Raw genomic sequence first — 21,890 nt, 5'->3', positions numbered from 1 at the left:
CCATCAGCTCTCGTCCTCAACCTTTCCCGTCCTCCCCTTGCTTCCTCTCCAGTCACACTGGCCTCAGGACCTAGGCCTTCAGCACTCTCTGCTCCCTCTGCCTGGAGTGTCCTTGCCCCACATCCATGTCCCAGCCTTCACTGAGCATGATACTCCCCCCGACCCCTGTAACTTCTCTCCAGAGCTCTTGTCACTGACATTTAACACCCTTTACTTATTTACTTTTCATCATCTTTTTCTCATCCACTAGAAAGTAAACTCTGTGAAGACAGAAATTTTTGTGTTTTATTCATTGCTGCATCCCCAGTATATAGAATAGTGAATGGTACATAATGTGCATTTAATCAATATTTGTCAAATGAATGAATGCCTTTCTGGAAGACTGACTGATGAGTACTACATACTCCCTGTCCTAACAGATGATTCCTCACAGAGGACTTGTGTAATCCCTCAGGCCTGGGCTGAATCTTAGGAGCATGGCCAAGACCTAGCTCTCAAAGCTAGGTGATCGTCAAGCCCTGTGAGGGTTCAGCTGTACCATATTCTCATGGTGGAACACGTTGGGAAACTGTAGAGATGAGGGCCTAAGAGCAGGGAGTCCCACTATGATGAGTGGAGGGATACAGAGCCTCGATCAGGAGAGGCCAGAGGGCTTACCGCCCTCTCTGCAAAATTCATTCTGTAGGCACAGGCAGCTGTGGATACAGAGAGGACTATCAAAACTGTAAGCCTTGTTGCCAAGTTTTAAAGAAGGAAGAGGAGGTCCAGGTTCTCTGACCGATAATGACAAATGCCAATTTGGGAAAGAGACTTACTACCAACAGACGCAATTTCGATTCTAACCTATCCTGCTTTGATAGGTGCTTGTGGCTGTGCCCTAAGTCTTCTCTGGTTTGTTCTGTTCTATGACGACCCAAAGGACCACCCATGTATAAGCATCAGTGAGAAGGAATACATCTTGTCCTCCCTCAACCAGCAGGTAGAACACAGATGCTCCACTGTGGTATCTTCCAGATTCTGTGCCAAATGAAACCATGTTCCTGCTTGTCCTAATGTGCTAAGAGTTAATGGGTTTTTTCCCCAGGTCAGCTCAAGGACACAGTCTCTGCCAGTCAAAGCTATGATTAAGTCTCTTCCCGTCTGGGCCATTGCTTTCGGTTCTTTTGCTTTTCACTGGACAAATAAAATCATGGTTTTGTACACTCCAACGTTTATCAACTCCAAGCTTCGTGTGAACATAAAAGAGGTAAGTTGACTTGTGTTCTCCTTTTAGCTTTATGAAGGACTCTTCTCATCTCTTTGTTTCTTATGTCTCTAACCCTAGCTCTTGCTGGCCCCTACACCATTTAGCTGACATTCTGTACCTGGAGACTCTTTCCAATTCTTATGTTAACATTTCCCAGATCAAGGGTGTAGGCACATATCTGGCACTCCCACAATAGAACACACTCATGTTCCCACAGGTTCCCTACCTCCCATTCACTGCATGACCACCCCAATTAGTATTATTTAAGGCTCAACACCATTGTTGCCTACAGAGACTGGGATCCTTCCCTGCCATCCTGCCCAGCTCACATCCAACCTATCTCTTGGGATAAGGCAATGAGTCCTAGGTCTTGCTTTGAAAGGATGGGCACTCTCATTTCTTGTCTGACTTGGAGAATGACTGTTCCCTGAACCTTATGTTCAAAGCCATACTAACCAGAAAAGACTCCTATAGAAATGGAATGCCCAAAGTGCCATTCATCAGTCAACCTCCAGTAACCCAGCCTTGGGGCCAAGCACTCTCTGATTCCGTGTTATCCTCTGTGAGACCCTGGACGTGTTGAAAGGATTAAGGGCAGTGGTTCAGAATCAGCACCATACGAATGTCTGTAGTTGCTGTCATTACAAGCCCTACCATCTTGCCCAGGGCCCGCATTCCCCATTCCCGACTATAGTCTTCAGATCTCGATTCTCCAGTACTTTCAGGTCCCGTGACACTAAGAAGAGAAAACTCGACGGACTCTGACAACTCTTCCTGACCCCAAAACTACTTTCCTCTTCCTTTTGGGTGGTGTGGCCCCAAGTGGGAATTCTGAGTTTGCATGTTGATGGTTGTATGGCAATACAAATTTTAGATACTGAATTTTAGCGTCAGGATGACTCCACCTATCATACTTACCCTTACACTAACATTTACTTCCCAGAATGGGCTGCTATCATCCCTCCCCTATTTGTTTGCCTGGAGCTTTGGTATCCTAGCAGGTCACCTGACAGACTTCTTCCAGTCCAGGAATATTCTCCGCTTAATTACCATCCGGAACCTCTTCAACACACTGGGTAAGGAACAGCCAGGATGTTCAAGCACCTTGAGGCCCTTTGCCCCGTCTTTGGGATGCCCCTAACTGTGTTGTCTGAATCACTCCCCAGGACTTCTCCTGCCTGCCTTCTTCAGCGTGTGCCTGCTCTACCTGAGTTTCAGCTTCTCTAGCACTACCATCTTCCTGATACTTGCCAGTTCAACAGGAACCTTTTGTATGACTGGAGTACTCATAAATGGCTTGGATATTGCTCCCAGGTAGGATTTTAAAAATCTCTTTCCCGTATCCAAGCTCTCCAGGGTGTTTTAAGATTCCAACTATTTTGGAATTCATGGCCATCAGGCCAAAATTCTTCCAGAAGCAGCATCAATATAGTTCATTCATATAATGTAAGTAATCATTATGTACCTAACGATATATTAATGTTTGCAACCCATATATTTATGAAGTACAGCCCAGTGATTCAGAGCACAGATTCTAAAGTCAGAAGGTTCGGTTTTAATAACAGCATGACCACTCTCTTCAAACAAATTACTTACCTTCTCTGGGCCTGTTTCATGGGAGTGGTAAGAGAATGCTTACCTCATAGGATTATTAGAGGATGAAATAAGTTAATTTAGGTCAAATACACAGAATAGTGCCTGGCCCATAGCAAACACTGTATACAGGTTACCTCCTCCCCATTGTTATTGTTATTGAATACATGTTTATATATTATGAATCCTCATGAAAACCCACCAGTTAGTAGTACTTATTTTATAACTAAGAAAACCGAGGGTCAGATACTTGTCAGCTAAGATCTCACCACTGGTTTGGGATCTTACTTAGGATTTTAATCCAGATCTGTCTGGCAAGATCTTTTGCTTTTACTATGATGCCTTTTTTAAAGATACACTAAGTGTGACTGATGGAAGCAGCCCGGCCATTTGCACAACTCCAAGTGGCACTGTTTACATCATGCTCTATAGGGATAGCAGTCCCTGGAGAACATGGATCCAGTAGGAACAGAATTCTCTGAAGTTTAGCAAAGCAGTGGCCATGGGGTAGAGAGGTGAAATCAACAAAGAATAATCCACTTGTCTCGATTCTTATAAAGAATCTTGTCCATTATATCTACACAAGGTGAGTGCCAGAGTAATGAGGACATGTATCCACTTGTTTTATTCAGTTTCAAGACCCTCCTTAAAAATGCCCACAGGTGTTCTGATTATATATATATATAAATTATATATAAAACATGTAAGGATTATTTGATACAGAAAGCACAATGTCAACTGAGCCATATGCACTTTGAAATCAAGAATGTATACAGAAATAGGAACGCCTGGGTGATGCAGTTAGTTAAGCATCTGACTCTTGGTTTCGGCTCAGGTCATGATCTCAGGGTCCTGGGATGGAGCCCCATGTGGGGCTCCATGATCAGTGCAGAGTCTGCTTGAGATTCTCTCTCCCACTCTGTCTGCCCCTCCTGCTCATGCTCTCTCTCTAAAATAAATAAATCAATGTTTAAAAAAAATAATGTATACAGAAATAGAGAAAGGAAATTATAAATAGCTAGGATTTGTTGAGTATTTTTTATGTGCCTGGCATGCCCCAGTGTGAATGAGATATTACCCACATAGTATGGGTGAGGAAGCAAAAGACCAGGGAAAAGAATTCATGTAAATCACACAGTAATAAGCACTGAGGGCTCGCACCTACGTATGTCTGCTTCCACAGCTGACTAGCTGTAGTCACTCCCTCAATAGGGCTATTTGCTAGCATCTTGTCAGTAGGCTATGAAATAATCTCAACCAGCAATGGCTTGAGTTCATAGGACTTGTCTGAGTCACATCATTCCAATGGACCCAAATTCCATGTCAGCCAGGTAACTTTGTAGAATCAGAGAGAATAAATATACTAATATACAAACTGGAAAAAATTCTTATCCCTTAAGGTGGTTCATCCTCAATCTTTAGGGCATATGTGTGTTATAGCTCAACCATATCAATTTGTATTGCTTCAACTATTGTTTATTAATGGAATGGAGACCAAACTTACTTAAGCAAAAATGTTCCTAATCATATACCTCCCTTGCTATTATAGAGAGTTCCCTTAGAGAATAAATTTCTAAATTGTCCTCTTAGGGAAATTTGGTCTTTGTTAGAACTAAAGAGTCAGTCAGGGGTTACATAGGTTGGAGCAGAACAAAGGTGGCAGGAGAAAAGGTCTGGAAGGAAAAAGAAACAAACATGTGATTTTGTGAGAATATTGTTTGGGAAATGAGACTGAGTGAGACAGAGACCTAAGAATGGAGTGGCTGCCATCACTTTGGTGGGCAGCAAGAGTAGACAAGCACAGAGAACTCTAAAGATGTTCTGTAATGCATTAAGAAGAACCTGTCATTGCCTTGACATTCTTAAATGGAGGCCCCAAAAAAGACTTTAATTGCTTTTCATTATTTTTGACTGATTGCATGGATTGTGCACCTTTGAATTTCCCTCCATGTGGGCCTGAAGTAGAGTTCAGACATCAGAATCTTATTTGGGCTCTACTAAATCATAGCATGCCAAAATATGAAATCAATAAAATTGAAAGTCTACTTTAATGGCTATTTAAATTTCCAAAATGCCTTTTAGTATGAGCTGTTGCTGCTGAAGGATAAGCCAATTTAGAGATCACTGTGGTCCAGAAAAGTATCCTGCATTAGAACAACCTTTGTTTTCACTCCCTGTATCATGTACCTACCATTTGAGGACCAAATGGCATGAGGATTAGACGATAAAACATTGTCACCTACTCTCAGAGCAGAAGAACTGCTCCATCCTATCGATGTGTAACGGTTTTCAGAGGAATTGTCAAGGCATTCAGGGTTCTTGACACTGAGGATTCTGTTTATTTCTCTGACTACAGAATGAAACACCTCTTTTGGTAACAATAGATCAAATCCTTTCTCACAGCCACAGCATGCTAAAGACTTCTGAATCTGGGAGGAGAACATAGTCACTAAAGATGTCATAGTTACTGAATATATACTAGGATAAATATAAAGAAAACCACTCCTAGAATTGTTGTAGTAAAATTGCTAAAACTAGAAAGTCAGGGAGGGAGAAAGATCTCTTAAACACAGCCATATGCAAAAGCACATTGCTTTCAAAGAATAATAAGACTGGGAGCTGCCTTCTCAAGAGAAAAAAAAAAATGAAAGCTAGAAGCCAATCTCTAAAATGAAAAAAGTAAAATCACTGTTAATTAGAGGTCTATATCCAGCAAAAAGTTCCTTCAAGAATTAAGGTAATATAAAAATATTTTCAGGCAAATTGTGAGAATTCATCAGCAAAGACCTCCAATGAAAACTTCTTAAGTGGGAATTCTTTGGACAGAGGCAAAATAATCACAGATGAAGCATAGAAATATAGGAACAATAAAGAGAGATGGAGAGGAAAAAAGTAGAGTAAATCTAATAATTACTGAATTCACAAAAGGAAAACAATACCTCGTAGGGTACAAAATATATGTAAATTAAAATGTCTGACAATAAAAAGCACAAAAGATGAGAGGATATAAATGAAAATGTGTTCTCAGGTGCTTTCATTAATGGGAATTTATAAAAATATTAATTTATGTTAGACGAAAATAAGTCAAGAATGTATGTTTTAATCTCTAGGGTAACTATTGAATGATAGTAAAAGTATAAAGGAGATGGTACTTTAAAAAACCAATGAAAAAGAAATCAGGAATGAAGTTTAAAAAAGGAGCATAAAATAGGTGGAAAAAAACAGAATGAGGATCATTTTAAGTCAAATGTATCAGAAAAACACAAAATATAAAAGGACTATATCTTCCAAATTTTGAGTTAATCTGGATGGAAATAAAAGCAATAACAAAATGTAACAGATTATAAGCAGAATAAAGGAAAACACATCAGCCAATGTAGACTTTAAGGCAGATGCATTACTAGAGATAAAGAATTTTTTAAGCATTACTTTAATTCACTAGAACATAAAATTTTCTAAATTTCTCTGTACCTAACATTTTACAACCGTAAAGCAAAATTTGAGAAACCTGTTCAACTTCCACACAGGATTGGGCAGCTGTGGATGACTGACAGTCCAGCTGCGGTAAATTTGAAATAAAATGCCAAAAGTAGGGGTGCCTGGCTGTCTTAGTCAGTGGAGTATGTGACTCTTGATCTTAGGATTGTTCGAGATCAAGGTTTGAGCCCCATGTTGGATATAGAGATTACTTTTAAAATTTTAAAAATAAAATAAAATACCTAAAGTGTTCACTCAAAGGCATTAGACAGCAGCCGAGGCCTATAAGACCAGAGATACAAGAGGATAGCACCTCTGAGGTGAGCTGACAATTCCCTCCACTTTTTCCTTGGGGTCGTTAGGCAAAAGGCTGCTAATCCAGGTTTGGCCCTGGGACAAGTCGGCTGCTATGTATAGAGAAATAGTCAAGCGTTTGGGTTGCACAGGGCTGGAGTGACAACACTGAAAATTAAGGGAACTTAAACATAAAGGCAGTTTCTTTCTTTGAGATATTTGTTGAGTTCTGAAGTTCAGTGGGGCAAGTGGCAAAAAAAAAAAAAAAAAAATCTAAGCCAAAACCATGAGAAGCATGGCAGAATTTGCCATACATTCTATAATAAGGAGACGAGATCTACCAAGGCCTGGTGGGACCTGGCTGGATATACCGAGCTCTCCATTTAACAACATGGAGGGCAACACCTAAGGAACTGCAGGGGGTACCAAGGGGAGGGTAGGTACTACGGGTTTGGGTCTTATCAAAATTGAAACCTAGCCTCATCTCAGTTCATTTGCTAATTAACATGATCCACTCCCTCCCTTCCAAGTCTATCTATTAGAGAAAAGGGTGAATTTTCTCTTACAAAGCATAACATATTCTTGGAGTCCCTATAGCTCTTATTAAAAATGTCCAGCATTTAATAAAAGTTACTAGGCATGACAAGGGGTAGGGCCATGGGATCAATAACCACAAAATGCATTAGAAATAGTCCTACAACCAATACAGATATTAAAGTTATCAGGCAAGAAGAACTTTGAAATATCTATGATTAGTATACCCAAGAAACCAGGGGAAAAACTGAAGAAACAAGAAGAAAAGATAAAGAATTTGACCAGTATTGAAATCTATAAAAACAATCAAATGGAAATTCTAGAACTGAAAAAATAAAATGCCTGAAATTGAGATCTTAATGGATAGGTTTAATGACAAATTAGCCACAAGAGAAAATAAGATTGGTAAATAGGGAGACATATCACAAGAAACATCTAAATTGAAATATACAGGAAAAAAAATAAAGGAGCATAACAGAAATGTGGAATGAAGTAAAAAGGCTAACAAATTTGTACCTGAATCTCAGAAGGAAAAGAGAGCTAAAACGTGACATAAGCAATATTTTAAGAGAGAACAGGCCCAAATAATCCAAAAGTAACGAAAGACAGTAAACCACACATGCACAAAGCTCTGTGAATTTCAAACATGATGAAATGTAAATTATATATATAGTAAGAATGCCAAAAGCCAAAGACAAAGAAAAAAATCTTAAAAGGAACTAGAGCAAAAAGGCATGTCACTTTCAAGTGGCAATAATAAGCCTGACATCTGACTTTCCAACAGAAACCATGAAAACCAGAAGATAATGATATGATCTCTATAACATGCTAAAAGATAAATAAATGTCAACCTAGAATTTTATGTCTAATGAAAATATTCTTAGAAAATCAAAGCAAAATGATGTTTTCAGACAAACAGAGAAACTGTCACCAGTGGATCTTCACTAAAAGAAATACTAAAAGAAAACGTTTTGGTAAAAAGAAATCCCTATTGAAATCTGAATATGTTAGAAAGACTGAGGAGCAATTAAGGAGGGTAAGTATGTGTGTAATTACAGAGACTACTGATCTGTAAAAACAACAGAAAGTAACTTATGAGTTGAAACGCATATCAAAACAGATTGCATTAAGAAATTAAAATACAGGATGAAATAATGCAAAGAGCAGGAGGGAAATAAACAGAAATGTCAAAATATTAAAATCTTAAAAATTCTCTAAGCTCTGGCATAGAGAAAATAGTAAAATTCATAATAAACTTAAGTAAAAAGTACATGTCATATTATCTTCAATGCTTGAAAAGAACAGTTGAAATAAAGTCACAGAAGAAAAAATAAAATAAAGCGGATGAATCAAGAAGAAAAAGTGGAATATAAGAGAGGAAGTCAAAAAGAAAATAGTGAACAGATAAAGATAATCAGAAGTATATCAGTAATTATATTAGCTTAATATAGAAGAAATACCCAAGTAACTATCAAGATTGTCAAAGTCAAAAATAAAGGAAATGCAGCTCTATGCTGCAAATAAAAGACACACATTAAACATTAGGATATAGCAAGGATGCAATTAAAGAATACAAAGAAGTATTCCAAGCAAATATTAACCAAGAGAAACCTGAAATAACTATGTTAGTATCAGAAAAAAATGGAACACTACTAGAAATAGAAGGTGTTAGTTCATAATGGTGAAGAGAAAATTATCAGAATTCTCTCTCTGTTTGAATCCAATAATACAGCTTTAATTTATAATCATTATGAATTGAGAGAACTCAAAGAACTAGACAAATTTACAATGAAGGAAGAAATTTTCATAACCTCTTTCAATAGCTTGGACTAAAACAGAGGTAGACAAAAAAATCAGTAAGGATATGGATGACTAGAACAACAACAAAAATGAACAGAGTTGACATGATTGACGTATGTGGAAAGTCACACTGCACACAACAAGGAGAGGATTCAAGTTATTTTCAGTTGCCTATGGGACAGTTATTGAAATTGGTGATATTCTGGGTCATAAAGCAAGCTGCAATTGATTTAAAATGCTTGAAGTCATTCAGAATATATTCTTTGATCACAGTGAATTAAGGTTGCCATCTAAAGCAAAAGATACATAACCCCCATTGCTTTGAGAGTAATGTTTAAGTCAAAGAAATCACAATTGGAATTAGAAAATATTTTAAATCATAATGAAGTAGGACATTTCAAAGCATGTGGGATGCTTTTAAAATCATGCCCAGAGAGGGACACCTGGGTGGCTCAGTCGGTTAAGCGTCTGCCTTCGGCTCAGGTCGTGATCCCAGAGTCCTGGGATCGGGTCCCACATCAGGCTCCCTGCTCAGCAGGAAGCCTGCTTCTCCCTCTCCTGCTCCCTCTGCTTGTGCTCTCTCTCTCTCTGACAAATAAATAAAAATATTTTTTTTAAAAAATCATGCCCAGAGAGAAATGTATAGCTTTAAACATGTATATTGAAAAACAGGTAAGTCTTAAAATGTTTCTTATCTCAAGTAGCTAGAAAAGCAGCAAATTAACCCCCCCCCAAAATTATGAAGATTAGGACAAAAACATTATACATAAAATCAACAATGTCAAAAGTTGGTTCTCTGGAAATTAATGAAAGTAATGAAAAAATGAAGGTTGATTAAGAAAAAGAGAAAAATTATCAATGTCAGTAATGAAAACGCATGCATTATGGTAAGTTTAGAATATAAAAGAGAAATAACAGAATATTATGAACAACTTTGTGCCGGTAAATCTGACAATTTAGATGAAACTGAAAAGTCCCTCAACACACTCACACACACACAGAGTCATCAAATACAATTTTTAATATTTTTATGGGGAGAGGTGCTCATGAAGGCAAATGTGAAAAGGCTCACAAATGGCTTATGTAGCTCTCTCCCCACAAAAGCCTTAGGGGTCCTATTGCTAAAATGAAAAGGGGAACTATAAATTCTGGGGACAACTGGTGATGTCTGCCCCGATCTGCCCCTATCATTGCTAATACCCATAAATGTTCTTCTTTATACATTAGAACACACTCTCCCGCTCCCCCTAAAAATCAAATCAAATTTCCACCCAGTGACTGCATACGGTTCAACATGCAGGGACTTTTGGTCTGTATGTGATGCCTCTCTGATTAAGGGACAGAGAAACTAATAGACAAACTATATACTCCCTCCCATATTCAACAGGTGAAGGCAGAATAGGAATAAAATAGACCTAGGGAAATAAAACGAACAGAACAAAACAAACAGAAAACCCTCGCTCTCGTAAAAGGGAAGAAAAGGAAACACAGAACCTTTAATGGTGAAATCTTTTGAAAAGGAAAGGCAAAGACTCCCCGCCCTGGAGAGAACTAATTTCTTGGTAAGACACTGGCTCTGCTCTCCAAAAGGCACTTCCTTGTTCTCTTTGGCTGCTGGATCTGACCCCTCCTCTATTGATCACTCTCCATGGCTTCCTTGCCTTCTGCTGAGCTGGGTTTGGGTACCCAGGACTGGCCAAGCACAGCTGCTTGGCAGCTAAGCTTCTCGCTTCCTCATCCAAGTATTGGGAGCAATCACTGGGCCAGTAGCTCTTGGACCGTGGGAAGAGACCAGGTGAATGGAGTCCTTCACTTTTGTATTAACCCCAAACCGGTTCCTATCACCAATAAACATCACCTTCTGAATTTCTCAACTGGATTCATAGATTTCCTAATCCTGCTGGCTTTCATTCCACTAGGCTCTCTCTCAATCTTGGAATTGTTTTTACTGTTAAAGCCAACTTTTCTGGTTTTGTACTGCCGCTGGAAAGTTACTTCTACCCACATAGTTTTTCAACATTTTAATGGAATTTGAGAAGGAGGAATGAAAAATTCAGGAAATCAACAGTTATCACTCTTAAGCCTCATTTCGTTAGGTTGTCTTTTCCTGCAGCATTTGTCTGACTTTACATCTGTGTCCTGCCGTTCTTTTTCGCATAGTTATTACGGATTTCTTAAAGGAGTTACAGCTGTAATTGGGATGATAGGAGGACTCATTTCTTCTACTCTGTGTGGAGTAATCCTTAATCAGGTAAGAAGCCTTCAGACATGGGTGGTTACTTTTCTAATATTACTTATACAGAGAAAGGCGGCAATATATATACAAACAATTGTAGACCTGACATCAGCAGGAGGTGAGCAATGAGATATTTGCTCACATTAAACTTGATCAGATCAGGCATCCCTCCAAATCTACAGATAATGTAATTTCTTTCTCATTGGATGTCAAGTAGTTGTGCTGGGAACAGTTTAGTCATTGGTCTTGGGAACAGAAATAGACCTCTGTGATTTTTAACAATGAGTGTGTGGCTTGATCCAAACAGGAATTTTGGCTGGGTGAATGGTAATATAAGTAACAAGATACGGTTTTGTTAGAAAAGGAATGAAAAATCAGGAGCAAACAGAATTAGTGATCAAAAGAAACCCTTCTCTAAAGGTCAACTTGTGTTTCGACAAGTGCTGTGGACAAGGTTACCTGAAATCCTTCTCTTAAGAACACTAAAATGCCCTATCAAATTTAAACAATCATTTTCAATGCATACCTGATCTTGAAAAAGATGTAAGAGGAAATTTCAGAGATGAAAAACAGAGGAAGAGCTTGATCCCAGAGAGGTCAATGTCTGCTGAAGCCCTGGAATGCCTTGGTACGTGACCCTTGCTGGGTGATCTGTCACTTCGGCTGTGATGAACAAATCAAGAATAAGACATAATATCCCCAAACCACTCATAAAACAAACAAAAAAAGTCAGATTGGAAACGCTTGCATAAATCTGTAATCACAAATCACAAAGCACAAAGCACTACACCCTCACACATAGTGCCATGTAGCTTACATGCAAACTTGGTTTATTTGGAGGAAAAGCTACGAGCTGAGAAGTAGCAGTATACAGGCAAGTCCTCCACATGTTCCTTATCCCACGACTTGGGCCAAGGAGAGATGGTCTGCATTCACCATGGCCAAATTTCCCAAAGAAGAGAGCCCACTACCATCATGTTCTATGTACTTACGGTATCAGAAAGGCAGGAAAAATCACTGTAACCATGGAATCTCCCTGGACAGAAAAGTGGATAAAAAAGCAGGATTCCAGGAGACCAGGCTGATTTCTCCCTGAGTGTAGAGCCCACTCAGCCTGCTCTTCCATTTCACTCACTCGGATATGCCGAGCGGACTTCCAAACGTTGTTAAGGTGAGCTAACTTCTCTGCGGACTTTCACAAGGTAGGAGGAAATGTGCCTCCAGAACGGTCCAAAGTTGTCTCTGCCCAGTAAGGAAATTTGTCTGTCTCAGCCTCAGCTTCAAAGGGAGAGGAGAAACTGAATAAAGACTCTTCTGGACATCTGGAACAATGAACCAATTTTCCCAACAGTTTGAGGCCCAAATTCAAACTCTATTTCAAATGCCATAAGCCAAGCATTGAATTTTGAGTAGTCCAAAGATGCCTAGTAGAAGCAAGTAAGGTTTTTCTGGAGAAACTCACCCTAAATTCATACTCTAGGATTTTCTCATGCGTAAAGGTTTAGTGAGAACTATTTTACAATCAATCAAAAATCACCAAACACGTGAAGAAATAAGGTGTCACATGAGAGAAGAATTAAAAAACCTTGGAATCAGATCCTCAGAGATATTGGAAATCTATGCATATGTTTAAAGAAGCAAAAGAGAGGATCAAAAATATATGTAAGAAGCGTAAGATTTGATAGGGAACTAAATCTAACCTCTGGTAATTAAAAATAGAAAAAATTGAAATAAAAAATTTTAGATGAAATACAGCTAACACGAGAATTAGTGAAGTTTCGGATTCCACTAATAAGAGTAAGTAATTTGGGCCAATTCTCTTAGTAAAAGCAATTTAAAAGGTTGGAAAAATATGAAGAGTCTTCTTTGAAGCTTCAGAGAAGCAGAGAGATGGAAAACTTTAACAGGAAAGATCTGGGAGAAGCCAGGAACTGAAAGAATTAGGCAAAGGACTACGGGGTATTTTCCACTGGGCTGAGGAAAGCAAATTTTTTGGCTGCTTTTGAGAGTCTGCCAAGGGTGAGGACCCCGATAAATTAACTCTTGTTTTAGTCTGAGACCTTCCAAGAGTTGCACAGAAGGAGTAAGAGTGAACAGAAATAAACCAGTCCTCACACAGTCTGCTTGAGTCATCTGGGCAGAACAGAACATATCCAATCTTACTTTAAAGGGGTTCGGACTTACCGTGTCCCAGAGGAGTCAGCAGGAAGCAAACAAAAACAGCGCTTTTGGGGAGAGGCATCACCAACCTGACTGTCACCAGAAATAGTTTTTTTAAGAGCAATCTCCTACACACAACAAAAGATAACCAGGCACATGATGGAGACACAGCAAAATGGGGGGAAACCAGCAGAACAAAGAGCAAATAGCAGTGGCAGGAGAAAGGGACCCCAAAGACAAGTCAGACTGGTCCCACCGGCTCGAGTACAGTGCACCGGGAAGGATAAGTGAAGCTTGATATTTTCCGTAGGAGGCTCAAACTATAGGAAGTCACATAGAATATGTGAGAAAAAAAGGACTAAAATTGAAGTTTAAAAACAAATTTGATAGACATGCCGGCACTGCTAAGAACCCCAAATCCCAACAGCAAAAACTACGGAGGTCTTTCTTTCTCAACTGGTAGATCCTTGTCGAGTCAGCGGGTCGGGTAACTGGGGAGAGCCGGTCCTCTAAGCACCCCAGTCACTGAGGCAGAGCAGAGGGTGCAGTGAGGGGCAGTGGCTCTTTACCCTTCTGCTCCGGGTCGTGGTCCAAAGCAATCACGGCTAACCTTGACTTCAGGGGGGCTGTGGAGCGCCATGAAGGAGGACCAAAAATGTCACATCGGTTCACTCCTCCAGCCACCAAACATTCAGTTCACTTTCCCCGGGGCTGGTGGAATGATTTCACTTCCTCCGTAAGGACCCGAGGTCCCACCTCGTTATGGCATCAAGTTCAAAGTGCAGACTGTGTCCTGTCTTCGCTGGGGTGATCACGCACAACAGCCCTCCACATCAGGGGCACCGTACTCCATCATGCTGTTTACTGCGGTGGCCCCGCCATCCATTAGCCATCGTAAACACTTCCTTTCAGAAAAGGAAGATCGGGATGCAGACGGTAGCTATAGGTTTACAGTAAGGCCGGCACCCTGCTGGGCGGACAATTTGAGACTACCTCTCGGGGTGCGCTTGAGTGTTCTTTGATCAGGTCCTGAAGTGACTGAATGTAGGGACCGGGGGGCTTTTGGAGTGGTCTGCCTTGATTAGTGTGCTCTGTGTGGAGTAAGGTGAGTGAATCAAATATTTCATGATGAGAATGGTGAACTAGGAGCTAATTATTGCAGCTACTTATTGCAACAATAATTTTTTCTGGGGACACCTGGGCGGCTCAGTCGGTGAAGCGTCTGCCTTTGACTGAGGTCATGATCCCAGGGTCCTGGGATCGTGAGCCCCGCATCGGCCTCCCTGCTCAGCGGGGAGTCTGCTTCTCCCTCTACCCCTCACCCTGCTTGTGTGCTCTCTCTCTCTCTGCCAAATAAATAAATAAAATCTTTTAAAAACATGATTAAAAAATAATTTTTTTTTCTGGTTCTTCTCTTGGCAGTTTCCCACTTGCATGAAGTTAAATGTATTCATGCAAGTTATTTTGGCCAATGACACATGAGAGGAAGTTGTATGTGTTAATTCTGAAGAGAAGTTTAAGAGGCAGGAGGTCATTCTCTTCTTGACATAGCAACTGGTAACGAGAATGGCGACTGCATCTCTACCATCCAGGATCTGGGGATGAGGAGATGTAGAGCCCAGCTCCTAGCTAACCTGCTGTGCACCCTAGTGTAACCACAAAGCCAAACCATTAAGAGATACAAAGATAGCTAGAGTGAAAGATTTTAATACACCACTTGTAATTGTTGCAGCAAGGAGAAAAAAATCTGTAAAAATATAAAAGAGTTGAGCAACACAATTAACATACTTGGCCTAATTGACATTCATGGAACGCCCCACTCAACAACCCCAGAATCCTCATTCCTTTCAAGGTGTCCTAGAACATTTGTAAAAATTGACTACATACTGTGCTATTATGTAAATTCCAGCAATTGTAACAGGACTGTAATTACACAAAATGTGTCCTCCAATCACAATTAAATTATTATAGAAATCAAAGACAGAATAGTAAAGCAGAAAAATCCACGCATATTTTGAAAATAAGAAGTAACATTTTAGATCGTCACTTGCCTATACTGACAAGTTCAGTGATGTGGCTCAGTTCTTCCACTGGGGATAGATGGTAAATTAGATTTCAAAGGATCAATATTCTATAGAAAACCAAAGTGCAATAACATCATAACTAATACCAATAGGATTTCTAAAAAGAGCACATATATTTACAAACTGAACAACATAACAGAAAATAATTATTAGGTTTAAAAGAACATCAAAAAGTGAATTCAGCAACACTTAAAACTGAATGACAGGGAAATTGTTACATGTGGAAATATATTGGACATTTAGGGTAATTTATAACTTGACCTAATCTATAGAAGAAAACACAAGAAAGCCAACCAAAAATAAATAAGCTAATAAGCATTCAACTCCAGAACTTGGGGAAAACAACAACATAGCAACCCCAAAGAGTAAGAACGATTAAAACAATAACGTAAAATAAATAAATTCTACAGTTAATAAAACAGTAGAGAAGACACACAAAATTTAAAATTGGTAATCTGAAAAGATTAATCAGATAGACAATCTTTCTGGAGCAGGATACAAGAGACAAGATTCAACTGTTGGAAATACCAAGTGGGAAGGAGAAATTTTTTTGGAGACGTTGTAGATTAAAAGCTAAGAACAGAAAGAACAATTCTATGCTAAAAATTTGGGAAAACTGGATAAACAAATATATTCAGATTCCTAAAAATATATACAGTGTGTATTCAAATCTCAACTCTGCTACTCATAAGCTATGCGACCTGGAAACATTTCTTATACTATAAGTCCTGGTGTCTCCAGCTATAAATGGCCAAAATGACAGAGAAACCTCATGGAGTTTAGGGGCTTACCAAATCAGATCATGCATGCAAGTACCAGACGCTCATGTATTCAACCCATAACAGCTATTAATATCATTATTTGCATACCCTTTTAAATGCTATCTTAATTGTGCAGCATTCCGAAAAGGTTAGCAAACCCAATTGGTCAATAAAAGTAAGTTACAGGTATATACAATGTAAATGCAGAAGAACAAAAGAACATTATGTACAGAGAACAGACTGTCCTGCGGAGGGGGAATCAAAGTTAGGTATTATATTGTATAAATATCTAAAGCACAGTATCAACCAATATTACAAAGTACTCATGGGGGAAAAACACTGAAAATTGTGCAAACTCCATATGAAGAGAACTGCACACGTATTAAAGCAACATCAGTGAAACTATATGAAGAAGGAGGCAGATCAAGTTTTTATGTTGGACTTCAGGTCCAAATCACAATGAATTCTATCAACTTAAAATTATTGAAAACTTTATTATTTGTCATTAAATTTCTGGGCACATCTTGGTCCTTTTCTTGACTTTCTGTTTGTCAATGACCTGTTAAGCTTGGCATGTTTTAATTAGAGAAATGGCTGTAATTAAATATATTTAATGTCTTATCTGAAGGAAACATACTGTTTTATTTTTTCAATGTCTACTCTTAATTATATTTTGTTTTTCTAATTTTAGTTTTCTTTTTGAGAGAAAGAGAGAGCAAGTAGGAGTGCAGAGGGGCAGAGAGAGAGGGAAAGAATCTTAAGTAAGCTCCACACCCAGCATGGAGCCATTTGTGGGGCTCGATTTCACAACCCTGAGATCATGACCTGAGCAGATATCAAGAGTCAGACACTTAACTGACTGAGCCACCCAGGCACCTCCACTCTTAATTGTATTTTAAAAAAAACTGACGATGATTTGTTCCAAAAAAGTACATTCTGTATGATAAAGTTTCATTTCAAACCAGAGGAGATGGCTTTATTTTTTTAAAAAACATAGTGGGAAGCCCACTTGTAGAAAAATACGATTATACTCTGTTCTCATATCTGACCCCAAAATTAATTCTAGATGATTAAAGATGTAAGTGAAGAAAGGAAACAATAAAGATACTAAAGTAAAATAGGCCTTAATAATTATATAAACTTTGGGTTGGACATCCTTCAAAAGTATTGTACCAGACACCTAAACCCAATCACGATGCATTATAGAGAACTACGTAAAATTTAATCTCGGCTGATAAAAAAGGTAAAAAGCAAAATGGTAAAACAAGTCTCAAACATAATTAAAATTCAAGGTCATCTTTGAATATAGATGCAAAAATGAACTAAATCACCAGTGCATAGAATCCACCAGCATATTAAAATATATGCCTACAACACCATGATTAATTAAGGCATTTTCTATGAAAGTAAAAGTGGCTCAGTATTACAAAATCTATTAATGAAACTGATCATATGGGTAGACTTAAGAGAAAATGCGTTATAAATAAGGAAAGTATTTGATAAATTTTATTCAAAAGCATTGATGGATATGTAATTAACTACCAAGATACTCAGATTTGTAGTAGCAAAAAGTGAAAAACAACTTAAATATAGAGAAATAAGGGATGTTTTATAAATTTTATAAATCTAAACTCTGGATTACTAATCAGTCAGGAAAGGTTATGATACAGTCAAATATTTCTTGATATGCAAGCATGTTTATATTTCTAATAAAAAAAAACCCTGTTTTTTTATCAGTATCAGTATCACTGTCTTAAGCAGTATGTACATCATAATGTTATTTTTATACATGAAAAATTATATGTACATAGACATAATCAAAAAGTAGAAAGATAGAGGGCACCTGGGTGGCTCAGTCGGTTAAGCATCTGACTCTTGATTTCAGCTCAGGTCATGATGTCAAGGTCCTGGAATCGAGTCCCACGTTGGGCTCTGAGCTCAGTGAGGAGTCTGCTTGTCCCTCTCTCTCTGCTTCTCCCCCCACTCGCATGCTCTCTCCCTCTAAATAAATAAATTAAATCTTTTTAAAAAATAGAAAGATAAATAGTAACTATCTTTGTAGAGTGAAATTATAATTTTTTTGCTCCTTATGAGTGTGTTTTTCCATGTCTATTAAGTGACCTGTGTTGAATCTATACTAATTTTAATAGTATATTGGAAGTGTTACAAAGTACCTCAAGCCCACTAATTTATAATCACTGCACTATAATCCCTCAGGATCCAGAATCCGCCTGGTTTAAAATTTTCTTCCTCATGGCAGTCATTAATGTGATATGCCTACTTTTCTGTCTCATCTTTGGAAAAGCAGAAATTCAGGACTGGGCTAAAGATAGACAAGAACACACACGCCTCTGAAGGTAAGAAGTGATCAGCTTGAGGTCAGATTTTGAAACTGGGGGTACAGGAGAGGGTGGGGTTGAGGGTGACAGGGTGCTAAGACGGGGACAAGTTCGAGTTTTAGACTAGAATGGGACCACGTCAAGTCTAAAACTCTGCTGTCCTGATGGACCTTCAGCCCAGAGGAGGTGCTGCTCTGGGATTCTGGAGAGAGAGTGGGGCCAGGACATAGACATTTGGGAGCCCGGGCCTCTCTAACATTAAGGGTGAGGAAGACAAGGGGAGGCTTTTGAGGGGATGGGAAGGGCCCTCAATGGAGCAGGAAGAACAGCGGAAGAATGAGTTCTCTCAGAACAGAAGTAAAAAAGGTGGGCATGAGCACCCTCAGCAAATGCTACCAAGGGATCAAACTGCATGAGGTCTGAGAATTTACCCATGGATTTGACCCTGATGAGAATGAATGATGGAGACAAAGGGTCCATTAAAGGTCTTTCTTCTCGAAACTCTGTCAGTGGTAAATAAAGACCAGACGTGTCTCTTTATAGGATTATTTCAGCTAATACATAAATAAGAATTGATATTTATAGAATATCCTCAGTTTGCAAACTCCAGTGAATGAAGGGATCCAGGTTTTGTGCATCAACAGCTGTGAACATCACAAAGAGAGATTTGCTCATATTGTGTACATCCTGATGAAAGAACACGCCCCCTCCAAGGTCTTGCTACGAACACCAACTGGGCACCATCAAGCCTGTAGAGACAGCTGCTATTTTGTAAGAAATACAGAGACTACAGAATGCACAATGCATTGAACTAAATCCTAACGACACAGGGCACCTGGGTGGCTCAGTTGGTTAAGCATCTGCCTTCAGCTCAGGAAATGATCTCAAGTTCTTTGTGTGTGTCCTTGTTCCAGATTCTCTGGAATAGAGTTTCACCTTTAAATTCTACCTTTCTGAGTCATTTCACTTAATCTGTGTTTCTTACAAATATTTCACCCACTCTGAGCGCTGCCTCCTTTGCAGAGAGGAGTTTAACCCAACAGCATTTGTTACCCTTACAAATAGACTGCATTTTTTGTCATTTGATTTTCTATCCCCTTAAAACGATGTCCTCCCTATCTTCGTGGTCCTCCCACGCCTGCCACCTGGCCTGGACCTAGTAACTCAGGTTTATGGTATATTTTAAATGCTGGTTGTGCTTCCACGCTCTGATGAAATCTTTGAAAATGTGTCCATTTTTCACTAGCATGCAATATTTGGCTGCCTTCTTTTCCCTTCGAAAATATCTCACACACTGGACCTTCCTAGTAACTTTTCTCCTGCTGGGACCCAGTCCCCCTGAGCTTGTAATTCCCCACACACCCCACGGGTGCAATTTCCCGTGTCCTGTTTACCTTGGTGGCCTTCCATCTTCCATCAGGCTGGAGCCTGAGGGAGGGCTGGGAGCTTGAAATCCGCCTTGCACACCCCAGCCCAGATGACAGCCGGCGTGGGGACCCCAGCCCAGGGAGCGGGGTCACTCCGGAGGTGTCTCCCTTGGCCCTGCTCTCTGTTCGGCTGTGCTGAGAGGAGAATGGAAGGCTCTTTGGACAACCTGCATCTTCAGCAGCTTGCAGCATCCCCAGTGTTTCCCGGGCACAGGCTGAGACGTTGTTGCAAAGCTGGTCAATCTCAACCTTGCATCTTGATTGAAGAAGCTGGGGCGGGGCGGGGGGGGGGGGATCGGAAAGGGCTGAGTCATAGTCATGTGTCTCCCCTCGGGCCCAGAGCCTGTGTGGCCCAAAGGGCCTGGGCCCCAGAATTGCACGCATCCGTGGGGTACCCCGGCCCCGCAGCCCCCGCCTGGACACAGGTCCCTCTCCCGCTCCCCCTCAGGAAAGAGCAGAGTTCACAGGCAGGCAGCTGTGAGTTGACTCCAGTGTCACCTTTTCTTTGGGTCCTCCTTGTCTCGAATTTAGCAAATAGCCCTTGTAGGCTCTGGCTTGAGGTAGTTCCCTTGTTTTCCTCATTTTCTGTATCTGTTTAGTTGCCTTTTTTAGGGGTGGGGAATTCGAACCGTGGGGAGACAGCGGTAGGACTGTAGATAACTATCAGTCCTGCGGGTAAGCCTTATCAGTGAGGGGCTCCAGGAGTCTGCATAACAAAAACCTTGGCTCAAGGGTTTGTCCATGAAAAGGTATAGTTATGTGGGCCTCGAATCTTTTAAATTTTGGCATGTTATGTTTTGAGGATATACATGGATTTTGTTGAACCAGTAGATTGAGGTGGGTGTACTGGGGTCTGTAAAGAGAAATAGAATGCCCAGTTCTGCAGCTGTCTCTGAAGCTGGAGCCAGAAAGAAGCCACAGGAGGGACAGAAGAGGTTCCCCTCATGGGGGCACGTGTGGGTGGACTCGGTCCTGTGGCTGCTCCCTCTGACACTATCAGCCACCTGGCCAGTCGGCCAGTGGGATACCAAGGACTTTTGGCAGAGCTTAATCTCCTGCAAGCTTTTCATTTTTTAATTTTTATTTATTTATTATCATTATTTTTTAAATTTTCAATTCCAGTAGAGTTAGCACAAGGTTATATTAGTTTCAGGTGTACAATATGGTGATTGCAGACTTCAGTGCTCCTGCAAGCTTTGCAAATGGGCTGTGTCAGCCAATTAGGGCAGCCCCAGCCTTGCCACCATCAAGGAGTCGTGAGCTCACATGGGGAGGAAGGAGGGAAAGAAGAGTTCCTGGAAATTCGTGCTGTCCTTATGGCCTTACTTCATCTACAGAAGTTTAGTGAAGAGCTGAAGTAGGGATTTGGATTTGTTTCCCAAGCCAGTGAGTTTTAACGACATCATTTTTTTTTTTTTTTGAATACTTCACATTTGTTCTCCTGGTTTAAAATACCAACTTTTGGTAAAATAAACTTCTATATATTTATAGGTGTTTCTGGGCTTACTATATAGTTTAATATCTGTTGGTACTGGGACCTGTCATGTAATATATTGATGGGTCTAAATTTTTAATGTATGTAAATATCGGGCCAATCAAACATTTTTCGTTTGTATTTTTGAAGATGATATTGTGTAATATCAGCTGTTTATTCTCCCAGGAAAATTTATAATCACTGGGCCATCTGGGAGAAACTAAGAACATAGTAAGACCCCCCTCATGACGAATGTGGGTTCAGTTTTTTTTTGAGTCCAGTGCTGCAATTTGCTTCCTGTATTTAGCATACATTCCTTAACAAAATTTAATTTATATTTCCTGAATGTGATTTTTATTTATTGTAATTTCTCACACATTTGGGCTGAGATATAAGGAAGGTACTGTTTGAATATGTTTATTTTTTAACTGAAAAACTTACCTGTGGCTAAGTTATCTTGTTAGG

The 21,890-nt window shown here is 39.7% G+C and overlaps 1 protein-coding gene across 1 annotated transcript in view; it reads left to right on the top strand.

Moving 5' to 3' along the window:
* Nucleotides 1–18,540, top strand: part of LOC110586704 (sodium-dependent phosphate transport protein 1-like) — a 34,937-nt gene extending 16,397 nt beyond the window's left edge. Inside the window, exons 7-12 of the mRNA XM_021696993.1 lie at nt 861–979; nt 1,085–1,246; nt 2,190–2,322; nt 2,413–2,560; nt 11,105–11,195; nt 18,403–18,540. Coding sequence (XP_021552668.1) covers nt 861–979; nt 1,085–1,246; nt 2,190–2,322; nt 2,413–2,560; nt 11,105–11,195; nt 18,403–18,540 — 791 coding nt within the window. The remainder of the gene's footprint in view (nt 1–860; nt 980–1,084; nt 1,247–2,189; nt 2,323–2,412; nt 2,561–11,104; nt 11,196–18,402) is intronic.
* The last annotated feature ends 3,350 nt before the right edge of the window (nt 18,541–21,890 follow it).

Source organism: Neomonachus schauinslandi, chromosome 8 (genome assembly GCF_002201575.2).
Source record: "Neomonachus schauinslandi chromosome 8, ASM220157v2, whole genome shotgun sequence".
NCBI classification, from domain to species: domain Eukaryota; kingdom Metazoa; phylum Chordata; class Mammalia; order Carnivora; family Phocidae; genus Neomonachus; species Neomonachus schauinslandi.
This window is presented reverse-complemented; position numbering and strand designations above follow the sequence as displayed.